The sequence below is a fragment of the Plasmodium vinckei genome, assembly GCF_900681995.1.
Source record: "Plasmodium vinckei vinckei genome assembly, chromosome: PVVCY_08".
NCBI lineage: Eukaryota > Apicomplexa > Aconoidasida > Haemosporida > Plasmodiidae > Plasmodium > Plasmodium vinckei.
In genome coordinates this window covers 223414-238618 of record NC_051300.1, presented here as the reverse complement: position 1 = coordinate 238618, position 15205 = coordinate 223414, and the positions used below count along the sequence as shown (strand labels likewise).

At 23.5% G+C, this 15205-nt stretch overlaps 4 protein-coding genes across 4 annotated transcripts; 2 read left to right on the top strand and 2 right to left on the bottom strand.

The window, feature by feature from the left end:
* Positions 1-583: 583 nt before the first annotated feature.
* On the top strand, positions 584-6124 carry PVVCY_0800560 (conserved Plasmodium protein, unknown function; the record flags this gene model as incomplete). The annotated part of the gene is made up of 6 exons (XM_008626864.2): positions 584-644; positions 833-5258; positions 5373-5514; positions 5634-5760; positions 5862-5962; positions 6065-6124. 6 exons carry the CDS (start codon positions 584-586, stop codon positions 6122-6124), a joined length of 4917 nt encoding a protein of 1638 aa, XP_008625086.2.
* A 964-nt stretch (positions 6125-7088) lies between these two features.
* PVVCY_0800550 (conserved Plasmodium protein, unknown function) lies at positions 7089-10001 on the bottom strand (the record flags this gene model as incomplete). The annotated part of the gene is made up of 1 exon (XM_008626863.1): positions 7089-10001. The coding sequence occupies one exon, from the start codon at positions 9999-10001 to the stop codon at positions 7089-7091; it is 2913 nt and encodes a 970-aa protein (XP_008625085.1).
* Positions 10002-11675: 1674 nt separating this feature from the next.
* On the bottom strand, positions 11676-13216 carry PVVCY_0800540 (mitochondrial carrier protein, putative; the record flags this gene model as incomplete). Its single annotated transcript, XM_008626862.1, has 3 exons — positions 11676-12559; positions 12719-12922; positions 13162-13216. 3 exons carry the CDS (start codon positions 13214-13216, stop codon positions 11676-11678), a joined length of 1143 nt encoding a protein of 380 aa, XP_008625084.1.
* A 1618-nt stretch (positions 13217-14834) lies between these two features.
* On the top strand, positions 14835-15161 carry PVVCY_0800530 (conserved Plasmodium protein, unknown function; the record flags this gene model as incomplete). Its single annotated transcript, XM_008626861.1, has 1 exon — positions 14835-15161. One exon carries the CDS (start codon positions 14835-14837, stop codon positions 15159-15161), a length of 327 nt encoding a protein of 108 aa, XP_008625083.1.
* Between the last annotated feature and the right edge of the window lie 44 nt (positions 15162-15205).

Genomic DNA, 15205 nt, shown 5'->3' with positions numbered 1-15205 from the left:
TTGCATATATACATGTTAATTTACATAAAATATTTTTAGGGTTAAATATTTTAAGAAATTCTCTATAAAAAATAAAGTAATGCTGGTTATATCTGTGTACTAATTATATATATATATATATGTGATATATATGCATATATATTATATTCCCATAATTCAGACTTTATTTATTTAACACTATAAGCTGTTAATTATTATATTTAAAAATTAGATATAGAAAATATAGGATGAGAAAAATAAGTAATAATTTGTAATTATTTCATGCTTTAGTCTAGTATTTCGCATTTAATATATAAATTGAAAAAAGGGAATTTTTTTTTTTTTTTCCATTTTTTCGATTTTTTTTATTATATATTTTTTTAAGTTTACAAAACCAAAGGTAGCTATATTTATATTGTTATTTCCGAATTTAATTTTATATATTTATTACTTTTTAATTAATGTATTTAATAGCTCTTTGTAGTAGTATAACTTACATATACATACGGGGATAATTTGTATAGTATGTAATTTGATAGCATTCGCACATTTTTGTTTTGTTTACACCTGATATATTGTTTATCAAACTTAAAGAAATGTCATTATGAAAAGGAGGCAAAAAAATTGTATAGGATTAAGTAATTGCTCGTTTGACCAATTTAAAAGTAATTGAAAATAAGCTCATGATTTATTCATTTTAATTAATTAATGTTAAGAGGGAATTAGTAGCTATGCAGGAAAAAAATAATTATATATATATTTCCTTCTTATTTATATGCGTATACATATACATGCATATTTCTACACAATCATTTATTTTCTTATTTCTTCTTTTTTTCGATGTCTTTTTTAGAGGGTGTTGAATTTCTGAGAGAAACCGATGCAATATTAGATGATGACATATTTATAATATTAAAAAGAGTTTGTTCATTTTTTTTTTTTTGTTTTAAGAATGATGATTTTGAATACTTATTAAAATGCTTTGATAAAGGGAACAAAGAGAGAAATAAGTCGATTACCAATAGTAGCAAAAGTTGGGGTGACAATAATAATACCTACAGTAAAAATAATGATTTGGATTTAAAAAATGACGAGATATATTGGGATTATAAATTTAGCAAAGGTGATTTTATAATAATTAAAAATATTAATAGATTATTACTGAATAAATTAGTTGATAACTATGTTGGGTATTCATGGTTATGCTTAATAGTATCAGAGTATATGAACAATTTAGATTTGTTTACTAATAATTTGGAGGATAATGAAAAAAAAGAAAATGACGATGAAAAAAATAAAATATGGTTTAAATACCAAATTTATAAAAACTTCAAACAAATTGAAGAACTAAATAAAATTAATAAAATAGAATATAACGATATAAAAAATAATCCAGAAAAATACAGTGAAGAAGAAATAAATAATAGAAAGACACATTATGTAAACTATCTGCACTGTTATTATGGAAATCTTTTTTCGTCCTCTTGTTATGATAAAAAAAATAGAGACAATCTTTCTATTTCTTATACTAATCCCAATATTAGTAATTCCTATAATGACTCTGTTAATAATAATACAGATAATTTTTATTTAGACGATCCAGAAGATCGGTTTGATTGGATTATGAATAGTGACAGTGATGATTATTATGAATTAGTTAAAAGTAATTCGAAATCCGAAAAAACACATTTATACAATAATTATTATAAAACCTCTTTTGATTATGAAGAAAATAAACTTGAGAATGAAAACGTGAATAATACATTGTATAGTAATAAAATGTATAATAATGAAGAAAAAAACAAAAAAAGAAAATTAAGTGGAAATACGATTAATCAAAATAAACAAAATGAAGGGGCTGGTAATTTCGAAATGTATCAAAATAAAAACTATAGTAATGAAAAGGAAGGGGGAAATGGTTATTATATGTGCTCAAATGAAAATGCTATTACTGAAAGAGGAATGCATAATGAAAATGATGAAATGAATGAATTTTCTGATGGAAATCCGGGATTAGACCAAAGTATAAATTATTCTGAAAATTTTATGCAACCACATCAGGAATATTCAGAAAAAAAATATATTAGAAAATATGAAAGTAAAGAGCGAATTGAAAAAGAGGATGATGTATCCGATGAAGAAGGGGAATATAGTGATGGTGGGGAATCTTATGATGATGGAGGATCAGATGAAGATGAGGGATCCGAAATATATCATAGTAGAGAGAGCGATGATAGTGGCAATGATCATGATGATGAGAGTTTGCATTATTTGTATAAAGCTCTATGTGATTATTTATCCACAAAATATGAAACTAATAAATTGCAAAAATATATGGACGAATATAGAGATACACATTCATGGAAACCTCCGCCATTTTATTGGAAAATTTTAAAAAATAAATATGTAGCAAAAGAAGTATTAAAATTATATGAAGATCGTCATTTAGATCCCTTTTTATCCTGTTTATATGAAGATTTTGTAAATAGATATTATTTTGAGCTTAAGGGAAGTAATAATAATAATAGCAGTAATAGCAATGGATATGGGAACAATAGTAACAATTCTAGTGGTAATAATGATAGTAATAGTATAACTACATATACAAGTAATTTCAACGTATTTACATTACGTATTAGTGAAGAAATATGTAAATTTTTATCATTAAAAGAACCAGAAGAAGAAGAAGAGGTTTTAAATATATGTAAAAATATATGTATTAGTGAAAATTCATATATATATACACAACTAATATTAGAATATATATATAGAAACAATAATGATAATAGTATGAGAAGATTATCACAATATTTATGTCTTTATATTATTTATAATGATATAAATATACATAATATATGTAATAATTATTTTCATAATGTTATAGAAAATGAAGTTAGTATCTCTTATCTTATATTTAAAATTAATAATTTACATAATTATACATCATTATATAATACTTTTAAAAATATATATATGACAAGAAATAAGGGTTTTATGAATATTAATAATACTGAAATTGTTAATTTACATAATAACATACTACAAGTATTACGAATATTTAATGGTAATAAGCTATTATTATTTGATTCAACATATTTAATGGATAATAATAATTCTGGGTATAAATCAGGACGAAAAAGGCCTGCGATAAATCAATCACCCAATCGTAATAAAGACGATGATGATTCGAGTGAAATTTATTCTCACAGTGTAAGTGTCTTTGATTATAATTCGAATTTTTCAAACAAAAATAGGAGTAATCTGGAAGATGAAAATAACAGAAATCGTTTTGGTAGTGAATCCGAGATAAGTGGCGAAGAAGTGGGAAGTTCTGAGATGAGTAGCAGTGCAAGAATGAGTGGAGAAGTTAGTGATTCAGAAATGGATAAAGAAGAAATAAATTATGATGGAAGGGCTAGTAGCGTAAATATGAGTGGTTTTACAAGTCAATATGGGGATGAAAATACAGAATTTAATGGTAGTAGTGTTTCAAAGGGAAGAGAGAGCAAAATGGCATCTGATTTTAGTAGTTGGAAAAATGGAAATACAGCAGTTTCTAGCTTAGTTGATTCAGAAGATTTGCGAATGGGAAGAATTGATGATATCAATAATAATATGATTGATGAAAGAATGAACCACGAAATTCCAAGATTAAATAAATTAAAAAGCGATGTTAGTGAATTTTTATTGCCATCAGCATCTCAATTTGGAAATAGGGATTATATGCATAATAAAGAATTTTTAAGAATTAATATATATGCAGAAAAAATTCCTTTAATACATTTGAGAGATATATTTTTTCTGAACAATATTATAAATATATATGCTACTAATAATGGATTATTTAATAACAACATGTATAAAATATATGGAAGAGTTCTTATATTTTTAACTACTTATTCTCCATACGAATATGTATATAATCATTATTATTCTACCTTTTTTAAAGGGAAAAAAAATTCATTCAAAAAATATTCGACTTCTTATTTTAACATTTATGACGACACAATATCAATTATTGATGGTGATGAAAACAGTGAAACAGATGAAGATGGTAGTACATCCTATAATACCGATAGTGAAAGTACAAAAATTCCAAGCAATTATGGTAAAAGAATAAAAATGAGAGAAAAGGAAGACCCATATGATGAAAAAGAAAAAAAGAGCAAACGAAAATTTAAAGAATTCTCAGAAATAAAAAATGACCAAGAGCCTAAAAAACATAAATTAGAAAATAGTGATGCGAAAGAAGTAAGTCAACCTGACAAAGAGAAAGAAGTAAGTCAACCTGACAAAGAGAAAGAAGTAAATCAACCTGACAAAGAGAAAGAAGTAAGTCAAACTAATAAAGAGAAAGAAGTAAGTCAACCTGACAAAGAGAAAGAAGTAAATCAAACTGATAATAATAAAGAAGTGAGCCAAACTGACAAAGATAAAGAAGTAAATCAAACTGATAATAATAAAGAAGTGAACCAAACTGATAATAATAAAGAAGTGAGCCAAACTGATAATAATAAAGAAATGAGCCAAACTGATAAAGAGAGAGAAGTAAGTCAAACTGATAAAGAGAATGAAATAAGTCAACCTGATAAAAATAAAGAATTGGTATTAAAGATATCGAATGATAATAATACCCAAATTGTAGATGAGAATAATATAAGCAAACAAAATACTACCGAAAATATTTATAATAAAAATAATGATAGCATAAAAGAAGATAATATAAAACCAAAACTAAATAATGAAGAGAATGAGAATGAGAAAAAAACATCATATGAAAATAGTGTAGTAAAAACTGGTATAACAGAAAGTATGTTAAAAGATAAAAATAGTTGCATAATTTCAAATGATTTGTTTGAATTAAGAACAGAAGTAATGTCTTGTGATGAAGTAAAAAGTCACATATTTAAAAATGTCAAAAGTAAAAAGAAATTAAAAGTTAATAAAATGAATAAAAAAAAAAAACATTATTTTTATAAATTATTTTATAAATTTAGACTAACTTATAACAATTTTATAAAGTTTGTACAAACAGAAATATTTCATATATATAATATTATGCATAGTAGTACTTACTCGGATTCAACAAAAGATAAATTATTACTTGGTAAAATAAACAGTAATTTATCAGCATCAATAATATATAAATATGTTTATAATAATATTTATAAACACATTAATTTAAATCAAGTCAATTTAATATATACAAAGTTTATTATTCTCAAACATATTGTTGATAAGTACCCACAAAAGAGATTCGTAACTTTGTATTTTTTCAAGTAAGATACAAAACATGGAAAATAGTAAAACGATCATATTTATATCTTTGGCATATATATATGTGATTATATCCATTTTAATACGTCTTATTTTTTTTCTTTTTTCATTGACAGGGAGCTGTACATATTCATAATTGAAAAAGAGAAAACATTACAAGAGTTTTCAGAACTACGTGAAAACATAATTTTATTTTTTGTGTATATGATCAGATATGAGAATATGTTTTTCTACGTTATTAATGTAATTAAGAAAATGGTAAGTTTATGCCTAAAATTATTCATACATAAAAATGTAATAAAATCTGAGATTTTCAATATGATAAAAACAAATATGCATTTTTCTGGAAAAAATCGCCTTCTTTTTCTTTTGTATAGATATATTTGCTAGATAAGTCCTTGATACGACTATTTATAGTAAAAACACTAACATATTGTGCCCCTCCGTATAACTTTAAATTTTGCAAGTATATCCTAAACTTCATTTATTTGGTGCTCAAAAAAGGTATGCATAGTTATCTATTTTGCCACGAAAAATTTGAAGTGTTGAAAAATGGCTTAACATGAAAACTGTTACATATATATAATTATAATTATTTTTTTCAGAGGGAATATACTATAAAAACGAATTTAAAAAGGTGATAAACAAATTTTTGGACGATGTTGAACAGCTGGATGCAATGTACCAAAGTTCGAAGACTAAGGAAGTAAAACTAAAAAGAAACATGATTAATATACGCTTTAAAATTGTTCATAATATGTACAAGCATACATGAATTCATATATTCACTTTTTATTCTTCTTTGCAGCTCATCAATTTAAGTAATTATATTAAGGAGCAAATGGCGCAATCAGAAAGGGAAATATAGAATCATGACAATATATTTTTTACTATCTTTTGACTTAAAAGTTATTTTCTTTCCTCCTTTTATTTTCTAATTATATGGTTATTACCTAAGCCATTTTATCCTTTATAATTTAAATAATTAGTATACGTATTTATATATTTTTTAATATACGTGTATAAATTCAAATTTATGCGCGGTGTAATTAAGTATCACCACATTGCGAAAGCTGTTATAAAGGCAATTATAAATACTATTGCTTAATCCGTTATCGTTATTAATTTTTGGCGATTCACGGCTTTTCGTACTTTGCATTACTTGCGTAAATATGTATACATATATTTTTTTCGACGGCCTTGATCTGCAATCATGACATAGTTATTATTTTAATAACATATCCTGCATCATATATTTTTAATGCGCCTTTTTTTTGTAATAATTTGATGCAATTATATTTGTACTATGTCTATAAAATTGGTATTTATGAGTCTTTAATATAAATTTGTTTTATCTCGATTTTATTATATTTTTTGCCTCTTAATTGTGGATTTTTTTAATGCTAGCATTATGCTAATTTTTTAATAAGACATAATTTTATGAATTAATTTTAATTAATTTAAAAACATGCACAATGTGTTTTAAAAATTATGATATATTTTTTACTAATTTTAACTGCCCCTTGATAAGGCATGATATATTGTTGCATTTCATTGAATATGCACAAAGGCATTTGTATTTGTTTGAGGGGTTCATACTATATCTTCAAATTGAGTTAAAAACGAAATGTATATTTAAATTGCCTTTATTTTTGTAAATGTTAAAGAGTTGTATTTTTTATTAATTTTTTTTTGCAAAATTGAAATTCTCAACAAGTAGTAAATATGCAAGTTTCTATTTACAAGTGTTGTAGCTTTAATTTTAATTCTGCTTGATTTTTCGTTATTCTTTACAATTTATTCTTATATTTCGTTTATTTCTTCTATAAGTATCAATATTTTTTATTTTTCATTCCGAGGTTATCCTTCTCGTTAGCATTAATCCAGTGTCCATAGTCAATATGATGATTTAGTTTTTTATCACTACTATCCCATGAAATTTCTTCATCATCCTTAGGATTGAAAATATGTGTGCATTTCTTTTCATCCTTTGTATAAATATTATTATAATTTGTTTTCTGTTTCCATTGGTGTTGCTCGTCAAATGTTCTATCACTATTATTACTATTTACTTCTTTACCTATCCAATCAGGTATTGTATCATCATTATATGAAACTTCGCTGCTATCTTTTCTATTATTTGTAAATGTATCCCAACTATCATCTTCATTTTGTTTAAAAAAATTTATGTTCCTTTTATTATCTTGGTTATCGTGAATATTATTATTACTGTAGTAGTTTATAAACTCCCAAAATGTGTTACTATTTATTTTATTTTGATCATCCTTATTTATGGATTCTAAGAAAGACAAATCATTCATATTGGATGCTATAGAGCGTTTTGTTTTATTTTTTAATCTATATTCTGTATCATTTATTTTGTTTGCATTTAAACTGTGATAAATGTTTAATAATTCGTCGTTTTTTACTCCCATATTAGTTATAGAAATTGGGGTGTTGTCGTTATCCCTGTAGAATACACTATTATTTCCATCTCTATCAATGTCATTCTTCATTTGGTGTTTATTTCTCATATTTATGTGTTTATATTTTTCCATTTCTATGGGTTGGTTGAACTGAGGTGAGAAATTTAAATTTTCATCCGCATAGTGCATATTCATTGCTAATTCGTTTTGAAAAGTTTCAAAACATGATAAATTATCATATATTTTATTAATTTTTTTGCAAATAAAATCGTTTCCGCATTTATCGCTTTCAGCATCATCATAGTTTATTGTTTTACTATGTATATTATCATTGGCATTCAATACCATGTCACAATATTGAATCTTTGAAAAATGTTCAGGGTTTATATTTGGAAAAATTGTATGATTATCTTCATGTTTGTTATAATTTTCTGATAAATGCTCTCTAATTTTGTTGGTCTGGCTTGTAATATTTTCTTTCACCTTCTCATTTTGCTTATTATAAACATCATCATTCCTACTTTTAATTTTGCAGTCATTATTTTGTGTGTGTAAATCCGAATTATTAATATTAGATTGTTTTGTAAAAGAAGCTTTTTTATTTTGGAGGTTTTGCGTATTTAATATATCATAATCTGTTACATTTTTTGAAATATTTGAGAAATATGAATTTGTTTCATTTTGCTTTTCTTCATCATTTTTTCCAAGTATATTGCTTACTAAATCAGGAATAAATATTGATAAAAGTTTTTTTTCATTTGGCGATTTTACAAAATCGGAATTTCTATATATTTTATTTTCGTTTTCGCCCCTTTTGAAAGTAGAAGGAATAGAATGTCTACTATTATAGTTTTTAATATCATTATTATTTCGATCATTATTTTTTTTTTCAATATTTTGAGACGATTCATGAAGATTTGTCTTCTCTATGTTTCGATATAAGTCCCAATTAAGCATACCCCATTGATAGTTATCAATATTATTTTTATGTCTAAAGCTGCCGATTTTTTCCTTAGTAATTTTGGCATTATCATCAGAAATTATGTTTGTATCTCCTCTCAATGGAATAGTATTATTTTCAAATGTGTCATCTATTTCATGTTCTTTTTTTTCATTACAACTATTTAAAGAAAAATGGTGAAAGGTTTTTGATTTTCTAAAATCAGAGTTATTTGAATATATGTCTAATAGTATGTTATGATTAATATCATCACTTTTTCTATGTATTTTTTTTTTATTTCGTTGATCTTCCGATTTGTGTAAATCTGGCCAATTACTATTAAAATCATGCATTTTTTCTGTATCTATTAATATAGAATCCAAATTATTTTCTTCGCCAGCTGTATCGTCACTAGTGTTACTACTACTTGTGGTCCTTGCAATAATATTACCTTTTGTAATAATTTTTTGAAGCTCAATATTTTCATCAGAAATATTGCAACTTTTGTTATTAATACAATATGTGTCACTACCTCTTTTTCTTATTTCATCATATATTACACCATCCATCGTATTCCTTTTAGGGTTTCGATTATTAATAGTATTGTTTTTTTGTGATAAGTTTTTAGAGAATGGAGGAAATGAATGCATAGGTATGTCCTTGCTTAGAATTTTAGTATATATATCATCTCTTATTTTGTGTTTATTGGGGGTATTATGTTTCTGAAAAAAAGAAGTTAAATTATCATAAAATTGAATATTATTTTCGTTATCTTTATGGTATTCATTCTGGTCTATATATCTAATAGATGGTTTGCTACTTTCGAATTTATTATATATATAGGAAGTGTTTCTTTCCTTTTCTATTTCGTCATTTGTTTTATTCCCCCTTTTTATGTTTACTTCATCATTTATAGCCAATTTAAGATCATTGTCCTTTTTATTTCTAACAGCTTCTTTGTTTTCTGCATTAGCCTGATTTTGTGAATATAAGGAGTAGCATTTTATTTTACATTCACAAATAGCCTTTCCAGTATATAGAATTTTTTTTTTAATTTTTTTTAAAATGTTTTGGCCATGATTATATAATTCTAAATGTTTTATTATTTTAACAATGCTAAGACATATATATTTGCATCTTAAACAATTAAAATATTTATCTTTTTTTAATACGTCTAATTGTTTAACTCGATGATTCTCCTTTATAATATGGTGCTCAAAAATATGAACGCATGTAAATACTAGCAGGCATATATTGCATTTATAGACAAATATTTTTTCTTTTACTAATTCAATGCAATTATCATTTTTCTTATTTTCTATATTATCACTACTGGCATTATTTTGATAATATCCTGAATCTGTAAGATCAATATTCATTTTTTTTATCGTGATATAGCTAGCTATGCTATTTGTACCACTATAACATTTGTGTTTATAATTTTTATATTTTATGTATATTGTATGAATAATGCAGATGCGTAATGACTCGAAAAATATCCGGCTTTAAAAATATATCTATTATGGAATGAAAAGAGAAAAATGACGAAAAATATGAAGTAAAAATGAGAAACAAAACAAATAAATGAATGGATAAACAAGCAAAGAACAAAATAAATCAACAAATGAAAAAAACCAAAAAAATACAAAAGGGAAGAAAAAAATGGTATATATATGTATATAAAATGATGTGTCTGTTATATTGAGAAATAAAATCGTTTTTATTAACATGCAGATATATAATAATATAAATATTGAAATTTGAATTTTTTTAAATGAAAAATTTGCTCAAATATATTTAATTTGACAAGTGGGAGGAAATATATATAATAGTATAAGAGGAAAAATGAACTATTTTGAGGATGGCTTTAATTTAATATATATGGATATATAATGAAAATATTGGGCATGTGTGTTTCGTTTACTTTTTGTTTATTCTTGGTTGTATATGGAAAGATGTCCTTACACATATGCACATGTAATTTTTAAAAGCCATATATCAATATAATAAATTAAATAAGACTTTTATAATATCGTGGTTGTATCAAAATGGTTATTCATATGTGTATATATTCATAATGTTTATTTAGCAACATAATATGATGTCTTATGTGTATAATATTTTTCCTATATATAATTTAGACACATTTATAAATTCCTTCAATTGTAAAATTAACGATTTGTAAAGTTTTATTTATATTGAAATAATTTAAGAGATGTGGAAGAAAAAGTAAAAAAATACAACGAATCTGTTTGAGAATTAAAATTGGTTTTATTTTAAAATATGCATGCATATATATATAATTGAAAACAAGTATAAACAAATAATTGAAACTTATTACAAAAAAGGAGAAATGCTTTTACGATTATTACCTTTATATTTCGCAATAAAGCTTAAAATAAAAAAACAAATCAAATAAAACTCAGTAAAATTTGAATATAAAAAAATGCTTACAGGAAATAATCCATATATACCATTATATACGAGTTTATGTATTTCTATAAGCATTTCAACAAACCCCCAAATATGAAATGTTCGTTTGATTTGAAAAAATAAAAGAGGTTATAAGTTACTAGCTTTTTAACAAGCATATAATAATTTATAATGTCTGAATTTTATCGCATTTAGCATTTTTTTCATTTTATTTTATAAAAATAATTAAAAAAAAAATAATTTTTATTTAGTTGATATATATGGTATGCTTAATAAATATCATTTATTAATTATTTAAAATATTGAAAATTATCAAAAAAAAATAAAGGTAAAAAATAACATATGGATGCACTACATACATATGTAGATATATATATGTCAAATAAACTATATCTATGGTATATTAACATATATGTATATATTTAATTTTAAATAAATGTATCGAAAAATGAATAAATTTAGGTAAAATATAGCAACTAAGGTGATATAAAACAATGTAATTCATATAAAAGGAAACTCGAAGGGTTTGGAAAATTTTGAAAAAAAAGACAAAAATTTTATTAGACGCATAAGCAAATTTTTGTATACAAATATATGGAAGGAAAGAATCTTCAAACACATCAACGATTAAAATAGTGGTAGGTTGAAAATAGGATTGCGCATGTTGGTACTATTTTAACCAATCTTGGGCAAATACCAATGTAAAATCCTTTCATTCCATTTTTTTTAAAAATTAATTTTGCAACAGAAAAAACATTATAATTATAATTATTGGTTAATTTAAAATAGTTATAATATTTATAACTATAAGTATTGGATCCATATTTACTTGCCCCATATTTATAATATATAGATCTATGATTATTATGAGCGTAATTGCTTACTTTAACATCCCATAAATATCTATTATTATATATATTACTTTGAAAAATACTATAAAAATTATTCATTTTATGTCTTTGATTCAAATCGTAATTTTTAATTTTTCTATGATCAAAATCATTTTTATGTATAATATCAATACATCTTGCTTGCATATTTGTTTTTATTATATCTAATGGGTGTGTTATAAATGTGGTTATAGTACTACTTAAACATGCACACAAAAATGGGTATACAAATTTTTTAATATAATTTTTTCGATTTTCATATTCTTTATCTTTTTTTTTTATATAATTAACTAAATATTCATTCATTGACCAATATATAGCTGAAAAAGGAATATCTCTAATAAGTGTTGACGTTATTCCTTTATATAAATTTATTTTTACTCTTCTATTTTTTTTTTCTCCAAATATATCAAATATATTTACTTTAAAATTGTTACAGACATTTGCTTGAACATTTGTTCTATATATTTCTAATGGTGATGTGACAATTATAGAGATAAATCTTGAGACAGTCGCACATAAATAATATGGAACGCCTCGTTCTTTTAATTCTTCGTATACATAAAAAAATAATGTATTGTTTATTATGTATAAATTTGTGGTACTAACAAGTCCTATTTTAAGGGGCAAAAGTATGGAAAAATATTAGCATTATGATTGAATAAAGGGTAAGATAAAATGTGTATATTCACATAATAAGGAAAAATATATATATTCAACATTGGTATGGAACATTATTTGACGATAAAAAATATATATTCTTTTTTAATTACCTCTATAAACACCTTGTATTCCATATCTATTATAAATATTTTTGAAAGTTTGATAATAAAAGGAGTTGAATTGTACAAGCTTTTCTTTATTTTTTTTTGTAATTTTTTTTACAATATACTTTTTATCAATATTAGTATTACTATTATATTGTATGTAATTTTTTATCACATCGAGAGGTGTGCATATGAGGCTCACAAAAATACCTGGATTAAAAAAAAATAATAATAAAATAATTAGTATTGGCATATAAACAATTAAGTATGCTTACAAATGTGAGTATATATGCATAAATCAAAAATAAGTAATAGGTTTTTGAAATTAAGACAAGTAAATATGTTGTTTTATGAAAGTAAACAAAATAATGAATTTTATGGTTTGTCTATTTGATTATAAAAATATGTAGTTAATAAACTTTGTGTATGGGTATATTATTTGTTCTTACTTGACACTGTACTACTGTATACTATGTTTTGAAAATTAACATTCTTTTTTTCCATTTTCGCATGAGTGTTCAGAATATATTCTTTCCTAACTTTATATACTATATATTTCTTTTATTTTACATTGTATAAATGTAAAAATATGCTAATTTGTTTTTTAATTTTGGCATTTTCTTTTTACTATTAATCCATATTCCCCAAATTGAGTTGTACATGTATATTATATATAATATACAAACGATTAAAAGCTTCAAAGCATATAAGTTCAGCAACTATTTTGTTACTTGTAATTGTGTGTTCCCTTCCTTCTATTTCTCTTATAAATGAATAATAAACTTATCTAAATTGAGAATGCGATTTGGCGAATAATTTTAACAATCGCCATTTAAATGGTATATATAATCTACATGTGGATAGAGAATTTTGAATATATAATAATGGATATAATATAACTTGGTTAAAAAAAAGCAATATATCAATATAAAAATATATTTAAAATATTCTGGTATATGTTACAGGTATATATGTATGGCATAAAAAGTATGAATATAAGTAAAAATGCTTACATACATAGATAAAATACACTATATAGGCTTAAATCAATATTAGTGTTAATAAAAATAAGCCAAATTATAGTTTAAAATTACAAATTAAAAAAACTTTTACATGAAAAAACATTTATTATATATTTATTTATATTACATAAAATAAACAATAATACAGTTTCAATTTTATGATTAAAATATTGTATAATTATAAGTACATTATTAAAGCTGCAAGAAAACCTTTATTATAACATGTATGAAAAAAATATTGTTAATACCTTTCATTGTTTATTTGATTTAAATATGCAATATTTTTTGTATTGTATATATTATTTATGCTAGTATAACGCCATATTGTTAGGCCTGTGAATTTTAAAAGGACATATATAATAATAGTATATACAAAATTTAAGTTGATATAAATAAATACAAAAATATAAATGTAACATATATTATAATCATTATTTTTATATAGAATACATTTTTTTTTTTGGAATTGCAAAGGTTATTTTTTAGATTAAAAATATTCATTGGTTTTCATTTTTTTAATTTGATCAAGTATAAACATGGTTCATTTATTTATTAAAAAATTAAACTATATAAATTTTTTAATTTAAAAAAGGAAGTATAAATAAAATGTATATATTTTAAAAATCTGAACTTTGTTCTGGTATTAGCAACATACATAATAAAAGCATTACAATTCTCCATACTTTCAAAAAGATAAAAAAAATGAAATAAGATACGGGCATATATTTATATATACAGTATGTAACATTTATTCGTTTTGATTAAACGAGTGGTGTTATATAAATTGAAGATATCAAAATAAAGAAACACGAAATTTGTATTCCAAAGGATTATGCAAAAAAATGTTTATTACTTAAATATTTTTTCATATTCTACTTTTTATATATTTTTATGAAGGATATATAGAAAATTGATCATATTAAATCCACACTGTGATAGTTAGACTTGTTTGCATTTATTGTGTTTCCATTTTTTGGTATAAATTTATTACGAAATTAAAATATTGCAAAACAAAAGGCAAACAATTGAACAAGTATATATATAACTGTATAGAAAATATAAACGGGGCAATAATTAATAAAAAGAAATTAAATATAAAAATGCATATTATGCTAAAGAGACATATTAAAGGGATATACAACATAAAGAATGTGTTTTTAAAAAACAATAACTTGATAAATTCCACAAAAATCTGCAATAATATTTACTTTAATGACCCCCCTTTAAACATTGGTACATATTCGAAAAGCCATGGTTTTTATTTTTTTAATGAAACTTTTATAAATTTATTTACCAAAAAGAAGGACAAAGTTATATGTGAAATGAGAAGAGACAGAGGTGGAACTGTCAGGAAGAAATTGAGTAGGGAAAAAAAGAAAACCCAAAAAAAACAAAAAAAAGAAAATACTAGAGATATACATAAATAAAGGGGGGATATTATGTATGCTAGTAAAAATAAGGAATTCAAAGA